At 43.8% G+C, this 10,798-nt stretch overlaps 1 protein-coding gene across 1 annotated transcript in view; it reads right to left on the bottom strand.

Annotated features, from left to right (window-relative positions):
- Nucleotides 1–534: 534 nt before the first annotated feature.
- HMCN1 (hemicentin 1) overlaps nt 535–10,798 on the bottom strand; it is a 330,831-nt gene continuing 320,567 nt past the window's right edge. Inside the window, exons 104-108 of the mRNA XM_083506699.1 lie at nt 7,482–7,832; nt 5,737–5,856; nt 5,116–5,242; nt 1,672–3,254; nt 535–1,339 (exon numbers count right to left, since the gene is read on the bottom strand). Coding sequence (XP_083362825.1) covers nt 2,888–3,254; nt 5,116–5,242; nt 5,737–5,856; nt 7,482–7,832 — 965 coding nt within the window. The 3' untranslated portion in view covers nt 535–1,339; nt 1,672–2,887. The remainder of the gene's footprint in view (nt 1,340–1,671; nt 3,255–5,115; nt 5,243–5,736; nt 5,857–7,481; nt 7,833–10,798) is intronic.

Raw genomic sequence — 10,798 nt, 5'->3', positions numbered from 1 at the left:
CAGGTATACTGGACCGAGGCCGTTTAGGGTTTTAAAGGTCAGCACCAACACTTTGAATTGTGCTCGGAAACGTACTGGGAGCCAATGTAGGTCTTTCAAGACCGGTGTTATATGGTCTCGGCGGCCGCCCCCAGTCACCAGTCTAGCTGCCGCATCTAGCTGTCCCTTTTGCAGTCTTCCGTGCCTCCCTCTCCCCATTTTGGTGCTTTTGGGCTTCTTGGAGTCATTTATTGTTGCATTGTGCAGGACATAAGGTGGGGAGTCTGCAGCAACCTTGCTGATCTCTACTGCACAGAAATGCATATAGATAGATAGAAAATATGCTGAATTTCCCCATCACTTATTCCAAATGAGATGGTAGGGAACTTGTAATGTAGATAACTCTTCATGATATAGTTCCTTCACTTTTTACTCTAGCCTTCAGTGGTAATGTAAATGAATTCAGAGGGAGACACAGATTAAGGAATTTATATGACAAATAAGTCCCTTGTTTTCCATTTCCCTCCTGAATAAGAGTAGTGTGAAAACTCTGAATAATAAACACAGCATAGCTGTCTTGACATATTTAATTTAAAAAAAGAATGTGAACATTTATTTTGGTTATTTCCATGTGTAAACAACACTCTTTGGTAAAAACATTTTTTTCTTTTTTCTCTTCTTTTTTTTGGAAAAAAACCCTTCTCAATATTGCATAGAAAATACACACAAGCAAACAAAACTTTATATATATATATGTACACATACTTTCATAAAAATAGAATACATCTTGGCAAAAATTACTTCCAGAGTTTGTTACCACCTTATACAGTGTATTGACACCTAACACGTTGCTTGACCAAACTTGCTAGACTTTTCTTCTTTTTAAGAAACCTATTTGGGGGTAGGCAAAAATTCCATCAAATCAAATTTCTTCTGTCTGCCTTTAAAGGGGAAGAAGCTGTGTTTCGTTGCATGCACAGTCCACCACGGATTCCCTGCTTTAGTGTTCCCAAACTGTGCACCTTATAAAGCTTACTACAGAACTCAAATGTATTGCATTAAACAGTTTTAATGTCCGCGTAAGAGGAATGTTACTATGCAATCATTTTCTAAGGTACTAAGGGCTAAGTGGGGGACAAGAATTCAAAGCAGATGGGCTCAACTATTCTTGAATTGCTGCGAGAAAGGCCTGCCAAGAGCAGGCCCCAACGTGAATTCTGCTTGTATCTGTTCATCCCTACAAAGGGATCTTTGTAAGCATATATCTGAGAAGATTAAGTGTGAATGTGACAGTTGTTTGAAGGCACACGTGTCACAAAGGTACAAGTCTCATACAGCTGGAATTGGGTGGAGTTGCTTGCTGAGTACAGTGATGCCCCGCAAGACGAATGCCTCGCAAGACGGAAAACTCGCTAGACGAAAGAGTTTTCCGTTTTGGAGGTGCTTCGCAAAACGAATTTCCTATGGGCTTGAAGACGACAATGTCTTGCGAGTTCCTGCTGGTTTTTTTTCCTTTCCCCCCCTTTTTCTAAGCCGCTAAGCCGCTTATCAGCTGATCCGATCAGCAGATAAGCCGCTAAAAGCCGCTAAAAGCACTAATCCGGTAATCCTTCAATGGGCTTGCTTCGCAAGACGAAAAAACCGCTAGACGAAGAGAATCACAGAACGGATTCTTTTCGTCTTGCAAGGCACCACTGTACTTGTGATGGCAGACCAAGGACTTGCCCACACTGCGCTTCAACCATGAGTTTGAGGCTATCTGAGCCCAACAATTCTGGGTATTGTTCACATGACAATACACACAACCTCCCCTTACTGGGACAGTGAAAAGAAGGCAGTTTGCATTCCTCTTCAGTTAAGGTGGCACCAGAAAAGTCTATGTGATCTGAGGGAAGGGGGGGGGGGAATCCAGAACTTCTTCTTGTTTCCTTTGTAGAGTACACTCAAACCTTGGTTGTCGAACGTAATCTGTTCCGGAAGACCGTTCGACTTCCAAAACGTTCACGTTCTGAGGCGTCGCTTCCGATTGGTTGCAAGAGCTTCTTGCACTCAAGCGGAAGCCGCGTCAGACGTTCGAGTTCTGAGGAATGTTCAAAAACCGGAACACTTGCTTCCAGGTTTTTGGCGTTCGGGAACTGAAACATTCAGCAATGGAGCTGTTTCGAGTTCCAAGGTTTGACTGTAGAAGGAAAAGGAGGATGTCATTTCTGCTTCCCCACTTCTAGCTGCTCACAGAAGACTCGATAAGGGGCCCATATAATAATATTATGGGGTGGTGGTACTGAAGCATGGCTTTGTTTCCGATGCAGAATGGAGCTTTGTTTGTGGGGCCACCTTGCCAGTTTCAATTTGCAAATTGGGGCTTTGTGCAAAGTTTGCTTCTGTGTAATGTGTGCAACAACCCTCAGCAGTGATACCTGCTAGTAGTGTCTTAATTGAGTGTTTGTGAATATCAAGAAAATTGTGTTTTTCACTGTGGTAAGAAAAGACAACGAGGACAGCAAAAAAAAGTTTTTCAAAATCTTTGTGGCACTTTTGTTCCCTTTGCATATCAAGGAGATACTTGCCTACCACTTTGGGACCACCAAATTACCACCTAATTAGAACTTCTAACTAGTTCTGAGTCAGCAGAACAATCTTTGAGAAGTGACTGCTCCAGTGTAATAAATAAAGCAAGTGGTTAAGATTCCAAGGAATCGTGGATTATGGTCATTTTTGTCAAGATGGAATGATGGCAACAGATTGGCAGCCAGAGGGAAGGAAATAAGGGTAGAAAATAGCACCATTCTCCCCCCACAAGTTGCAAGGTCTGTTTTAAGATAAGGGACAGTGATTCTGGAAGTGGTGACACCCAGCGGCACATAGGCATGTGATTAACATACTTTGATTACTGTCAGCAGTGCTTTTCCTAGTATGGATAGGCAGACACGGCTATATAAACGATGAAGGTTGTTTGATATTCAATGGCTCCGTCCACACTGTAAGACAGAGCTCTGACTCTCATCCTGTACGTCTCTGGTTCCCGCAGAGGCCTGGTTGTGTAAACCACTCCTTTCAAGTTCTCATCTCTGAGTGCAAAAGGAATTGTCAAATCTTCGTTCACCATGAGGAACGTTGTCCTCGGGTGCATCACTCCGTCTTCAGTGTAAGCAACTAGTCGGATTAAATCCTGATTGGCAGCAATGCCAAACGGGAGGGACATAAATTTGTATTCCAAGGCATAAGGACTCAAGGCACACTCCAGATCGTTGGGTGGGCAGTTCTTGAGGCAGAACCTAAAATAAACACAACTATGAAGGCCTGGGCCATGATTGCATCAGAACAGCAATATATAGTGAAGCAACTGTGCCTTTTACCGTATTTTTTGCTCTATAGGATGCACCTTTTCCCCCTCCAAAAATGAAGGGGAAATGTGTGTGCGTCCTATGGAGTGAATGCAGGCTCCTTGGCTTCAGCGATAGCAACGCAAAGCCTCCGAAGCGCAGAGGGAGAACTCCCCCCGCGCTCCGGAGGCTTCACATTGCTTTCGCTGAAGTCTCCTGAAGCCTTCGGAGTGCAGCAGGAGTTCCTGCTGCGCTCCGAAGGCTTGCGGATAACCGCCTGAAGCCTGCAGAGCAAGAGGGGTCGGTGCACACCGATCACTCTTGCTCTCCAGGCTTCACTTCGCTGGAGAGGCGCTGCACAGTTTTCCCTCTCTGCGCAGCGCCCCTTCAGCGAAGCGGGAGGAGAAATGGAAGGGGCTCCGTTTCGCTGAAGGGGCGCTGAGCAGAGGGGGGGGGGAAAGAATTTTTTCCCCCTGTTCTCCCCCTCCTATGGTCCGGTGCGTCCTATAGAGCGAAAAATATGGTAATTCATATAGCACCACTCTCAGGTAAGAGATAAAAACCAAAGGCCTGTGATTTTATTTATTTAAAATTTATATGCCTTTTTTTGTAAAAACAAAACAAAAGCCCTTTGTTCTTCAGAAACCAGGCTCAAACTACATGTTCTGGGAAAATGAATGGGTGTTTCCTGCATCTCTGTGATAACACGTAATCGAAAAAATGAATGATGTGATGGGACAACATTAGCATCTTCCTGCATATCGCACCACTGTGTTCACCTAATGCTTAGAAGTAAAGGCAAAAGCTAGCATGATGTCACATATATCAAATACTAACGGTGAGAAGTGTGTCAGGTGTCTACATGTCTCCCAACAGCCTATAATTTGAGCCTATTACCCCTTTAGCTAAAGAAGTGTGGGCAGATTTTAAAAAATCCACTTTCTTTCAGCCAAAGAAAATGAAAAGGCAATTAAGACAAACAGAAATTGAAGAATTATTTCTTCCTCTACCAGCTAAGACCTAGCCACCAAAGATCAGGTAAATTAAATGGCTTTTTGGTGCATTCAACACATACTTAATGGAGTTCCCTGACAATAGGGAAGTAAAGAACCTCTCTAGGGGTTGTTTAAAGGTTTCCTTGAAGATCCAGCTTTGTTAAGAGGTGGAAAGGCAAGGCACACAGATATTTTAAATGTATTCATAAAACGTTACCAACATGCATATATGGTGTATGGATGGGTAAATTAAGGCAGCTTTCCTGCTGGTCATAGAGATCAGAGTGTGATACAGAGGAAGGACCCCTGGAGGACTGGCAGAACCCAGTCCATTGAATTATGCCCAGAGGTCTCTAACAGCCCCCTTGGGGGGCCAGGGGTTAGGGATAATGGGAGTTGTAGTCCAGCGACATCCAGATTCCACATCTCCTAATCCATGCATTGGCAAACTCGGCCCTCCAGATGTTTTAAATCTACAATTCCCATCATCCCTGACCACTGGTCCTGTTAGCTAGGGATGATGGGAGTTGTAGTCCCAAAACAGATGGAGGGCCAAATTTGCCTATGCCTGTCCTAATCTATAGGAGGCTATGCCAAAAGAGTCAATGAATTCTTTTGGAGCAACACATGACACAGTGTGTGCTGGTGAAAGCATAGAAGAAACTTAGCCAACACATAATTTGAGCTCTTCTGAGGTCAGAAGGAAGAGCTGCAGTGTATATAAGACTATTGCATGGACTGGACTCTTATGCAAACGTTAAGGAGATCAATCAAAAAAGCAATCTGGAAAAACTAACACGACCGAATAGGAAACATACCCGGAAAGAGGATCTCGTTGATAATTTGGCGGGCAAGGCGTATCTATACACTGATAGCTTCCTCTCGTGTTAAAGCACATACGATTTGGTCCACAGCGGATGTTCTGTTCAAGGCACTCATCTATATCTGATGGGTTATCAAAGGAAAACAACAAATAACGTCAGATAAGCAACTAATTGATTTCAGGTTATGTTTCACCCACATAGTAACAAGTAAACTCAAAACTCTCCCAGCCCATAGAAAGCAAAGGTTTCTTACCAATAATAAAAACGTAAGGCTGTACATAGGGATGGACAGAGCTTTAGGAAATAAAGCATAGAAATAAATAAGGGGCTTTTTGCTATGCAAATCTGGCATACAATACCACTTGCTTATTATAATGAAGGGCAGTTCTGCCCTTCCCAAAAGAGAACCCTGAAATGATACATTCCACAGGCATAAATAAGGACCACCATTTAATTAATTAATATCTTAAGATAGTTTCTACCTACAGTGGTCTCAACATCAGCTGCAGCAGGCTAATCTAACTTCTGCTACATGGCTTCTGTCTGCAAAGGCATTTATGAGCTGGATGGTGCAAATGTTATACTCCTCATATAATATTTCCTTTATTTTCTCACCTTGGCACGTTTTGCCATTGGGCATAACCTGATAGCCAGCTGGGCAGAAACACTGGTAACTCCCTAAGGTATTCCTGCAATCATGCTGACAAGCATCCCTGTTCTCACATTCATTAATATCTGTAAAAAGAAAAAGAGGGGGAAAGTGGGGGGGTTGAAAACATACAATATTGAAGCCAACGGACAAACTAATAATGAAAAATATATTTGATGCACATCTACAGAAATTAAATTCTTACGCAGACATAATATCCTGAACCATATGAAGGCTATGCATCGCTTTATATATTTTTATTAGATTATGCATTTTAGCAAATTTGAAGAATGCTATCCCAATCAAGATTTTTGACCTTAAGTTACATGTAGTTTTCAAGAGCTCTAAACTGTTAGACAATGAATCTTTGGATGGCTGGAAAAGTTAGTCAGTGGCTGATGCTCTGAAGGCTGGCAAGGCTTTGAATGAGCAAAGTCAAAAGTCACGCATGTCTTCTGGAAGCCACTGAGCTAATTAATTTATGGCTCCCCAGAGGCAAATCCCTCACTGGGCACAACTGCTTCCCTCACACCCTCAATGAACTCAGCTTCTTACACCCAGAAAATTAGACAACACTATTGCTGAATTTGGCAACTTTTTAGGGGGGGGGGAGTAGCCACCGTAGTAAAGCAGCAGAATTCAACTCATGAAGTCAAGATGTTGGAAATTAGAAACTAGGAGACAGCTAAAACCTTTTATTAAAAAAGTTAGGGCTTTGGTTTGAGCGAGGATATGTATTTTGGAACATCAGTGCAGGTGTTGCGGCACCTACACACGTTTTAAAAAGTGATTTGTGGGGGGGTGAGCGTTGTGCTCCTCTAGCCCTTAAGTTGACACCAGCCAATTTTGAAGCCACACTCTGGACCTCAGTCTAGCTTCTCAAGAGAGTTTCCACAAATGCCCCTGAGACAAGTTCTCATTCCATGCACTTTGAACTTTCCCCCAATCACCGGGCACATGGGTCAAAACTCTAAAATGTGAAAATACATAAATCTGCCCATCAAAGCACAAGATGGCAGCACCCTGACAAGCTTTATAAAAACTTTTTTCAACCATTTCAACCCAAAACAGACCTTATTTTGTGTCCAAGATAATGTTTTGACTGGACCACACCTGGGCATTCCCTCACTTTAGGCCCATTTCCATTGTGGTGAAGAGCAGTTGGGTGCATGCAAAGCTATCTGCAGTCAATGATGGAATTTATTCTTACCCCAAGAGGGGGGGAAAGGCGGCTGAAATACCCAGAAAGGGACAGGGGGAGACTAAATGGGATGGATATGCTCTGCTCTGCCAAAATATCTTTTCAGTTGTTTGGGGAGAAAGTGAAAGTTACATATACAGCGGTACCTCAGTTCTCGTAAGTCAAATGTTTGGATTTTCGAATGCCGAAAACCCAGAAGTAAATGCTTTGGTTTTTGAATGCTTTTCGGAAGCCGAACATGCCACGTGGCTTCCGTTTTGAGTTTTCCGTGAGTAAATGCTTCTGGAAATGCATGCTTCGGTTTTTGAACGTTTTGGAAGTCGAACGGTCTTCCAGAACGGATTACGTTTGAAAACTGAGGTACCACTGTATTGGTAAAATCTTATTATAGAGCATCTATATCATATCTGTGTGCAAAAGCAACCTAACAATAAGCTGAATGAACATCTTTATGGAATATGCATATTATGTATACATATATCTCTATACACACATACACTTGACATTTACCTATACATTTGTTACTTCTTGCCTCATAGCCTTCAGGGCAAGTCTCTCTAAAATTCCTTTTAGTCCTGGAGATGGGACCTCTGCTGTTCCTATACTCTGAGTAGGAGCTGTAGAGATTGGATGAGTGCCTGACATATTGCTGAGTTCGGTAGTTGTCTCTCACGGGGGAGAACTGTGCATAGTTATGGCTATTGTAATAGCTGCCATAATCTGGCAGCCTCTCCAATCCAGCGCAAGATTTGCCATCGCCTAATAAATGTTGTCCGGGGGGACAGATACACTTGAAGCTGCCGGGGCTGTTGGCACATTGATACGCACAAGGTCTAGGCACTTGTTCGCATTCATTTATGTCTGCTCATGGGACGCAACAAACCATGTGACGTGGGGAGGGATGGGGGGGGGAGAAACAAAACGTTAAAAAGCACATCAGTCTGCGGAACAATCTGAAATTACAAATGTGATCCTGACCTCACAAAGCTCTCCCCGCCCCCCGAGCTACACACAATGCATGTACTGGCCTTCCTGTTCACAAACATCATGCCATTAACTTGGCTGCCCAAACCTGCCCTTGACAAGCTTAGTAACACAAATGCTGTGTGACCTGTAAAAGGCAATAAATATTGAGTAAAATAGAGGCGTGGGTGAGCTTCTCATTGCTCTAACCCCCCCCCCCGGGCAAAGACAAAGCTCCTAAGTGTGTCAGGTCCATTTCCTAAGGGGGTGTTCTGAACATGCTAAGATCTGCAAACACCTATTCTGCAAAGAGAGTACTCTTTAACCTAAAACATAGGCTTTAATTCTATGCACACAGGAGTAGCCACACTGAGGACAGTGGCACTTACCGTATTTTTTGCTCTATAAGACTCACTTTTTCCCTCCTAAAAAGTAAGGGGAAATGTGTGTGCGTCTTATGGGGCGAATGCAGGCTGCGCAGCTATCCCAGAAGCCAGAACAGCAAGAGGGATTGCTGCTTTCGCTGTGCAGCGATCCCTCTTGTTGTTCTGGCTTCTGAGATTCAGAATATTTTTTTTCTTGTTTTCCTCCTCCAAAAACTAGGTGCGTCTTATGGTCTGGTGCGTCTTATAGAGAGAAAAATAGGGCACTTTTAGCATGCATGCACAGGGTTGCAGTGTAAATTTCTTCCCCTCCCTGCCATCTAAGAAACTGTAGGCTCTTGAAAACATCAACAAAGAAATAACAATGAAAAATAAGTGGAAAGGAGCAGAGAGGTGCAGCAAACTGGTTTTAAGACAAGCAGCAGTTTAGTCAGTAATAGAACCTTGAAAGAAGCTAAAGGAACACAATTGCTACGTAATGGATATCATGCTAAAATGTTTGTTAGTGAATATCCCTTCTTTTAAAAACAAACGAAGCACATTTTGCAGCATTCTTAAAAACAGTTTGTTTGGAAATTCAGGTTTGCTTTCTGTTATCGTAGCTGCTTTTCGTGCCAGACATGCAAATTTTATTTGGAAATGATACAGCACCAACAATGGCACGTTACCTAATTAGTGATGGATTCTCAAGTTATTTCCAGCTAGCGATGTTACGAGAAATCAGATAGGAGCCCTCAAAATTCTAATTTCCCTGCTTGATTTGTAGGAGAATGAAAGGGAGCTGCCCAGGCCTGCTCGCCACCCCCATGCGGCACTCAAGATAACCTTTATCAGGTAGGCAGAACTCACTTGCCCCTTAAATGAAAGAGGCAAGATGGACCCTCCTTCCGACTTGCTTCTTTCAAATGGAGATGCAGCCAGCAGGGTTTAAGCACAACTTCTCTCATCTCCAACCAATGCCACTACCTATCAGGAGCAATGAGAGTTGCAGTTAACTTGCCACAATCCCACTTGTAAGAGGTTGCTGCCAGTGCTGACACTTGCTATGTCTTATTTTGCCTTACTGAATAAAGACCCACCTTCTCAATGGGTTTTGATGCTTGAAAGCCTGCTCAGCGAGATCCAGTTTGTTACAGGGCGAATCAGTCTGCTGCTTGATAATATCTACCGTATTTTTCGCTCCATAAGACACACTTTTTTCCTCCTAAACAGTAAGGGGAAATGTGTGTGCGTCTTATGGAGTGAATGCAGGCAGGAGGCTCTGCTCTCTTTAAAGAGCTGCGCTGAGCATGTGTGGCTTTTCCGCGAGGTGGGAGAAGGGACTGACAGGCTGCCCTCCATGCCTTCCCCACCTCCCAGAAAAGCCAGCAAGAGCCGCTCTCTCTTCAAATCCCTCTTTGCTGGGAAGCCAGCAGAACAAGAGCCGGTGCGCAGCTATCGCTCTTGCTCTGCTGGCTTCTCAGCGAAGCGGGAGGAGAGACAACGGACGGGAGCAAGCAAAGCGAGAGCAGCTCACATGGCTTCTCTCCCACTTTGCGCAGCTCTCACTTTGCTTGCCCATCCCTCCTATCACCTCGCTGTAAAGCAAGCAAAGCACCTGTCCCGGTGTCTCCTCCTCCTCTTTTACAGCGAGGCAGGAGGAGGGATGGGCAACCAAAGTGAGAGCTACGCAAAGCGGGAGAGAAGCCATGTAAGCAGCTCTCGCTTTGCTTGCTTTAAAGCAAGAAAAGCGAGAGCCGCTTACATGCTCTGCGCAGAATATTTTTTTTCATGCTTTCCTCCTTTAAAAACTAGGTGCGTCTTATGGTCAGGTGCGTCTTATGGAGCAAAAAATACAGTATTTTCAAACAACAATTCTTGTTTATAAAGTTAGGAGTTACAAATAAATACCCTTTTCCTTGCTTACTTTCTGAAATTTTCCCCAGTAAACTTCATGCTTTTGGGATGAATTTTGACTGCTCTATATACCTGACGGAGCATCCTTATGCCACTGAGCTGATCGTCTTTGCTTTTGTCTTTGTTTATCCTGGGGAAGTTAAACAACATCTCTGCTGAGTGAGCCTCCTTAAATTTTGCAATCCCTGCTCTATGCTTTCTGGGAGAAGATGATTGACGTGGAGCCCAACTTGTGTATTAAGGAGAGTGCTAGCCAATTTGCATCAGGATAAAAATGTTGGAAGGCCCTGACCAACAGCCTTCCGTGGTGCCTTGAAGTTACAAAGCCAGTGGGAAGACTAAAACAAGGAGCCCACTGAGTTCAAGGCCAAGTGTAAGATGTGGGTGGGACCTGGAGGACTGAAGTTTATTTGGAGTCACAAAAGGGAGATAAAGGAACTGTGACAAGGCAGAACAAGCTGTACTGCATCCCTGCTCCCGGCTCAAAGTACATGTGATTTTGCTTGCTTGTTTTGCTTGTTTTCACATTTACAACTGAATACATGGCCGGGGGCTGGGGGCACTAATATACAAGGAAGTTTTGTC

This window comes from Podarcis liolepis, assembly GCF_965112155.1.
Source record: "Podarcis liolepis genome assembly, chromosome: 6".
Classification (NCBI taxonomy): domain Eukaryota; kingdom Metazoa; phylum Chordata; class Lepidosauria; order Squamata; family Lacertidae; genus Podarcis; species Podarcis liolepis.
This window is presented reverse-complemented; position numbering and strand designations above follow the sequence as displayed.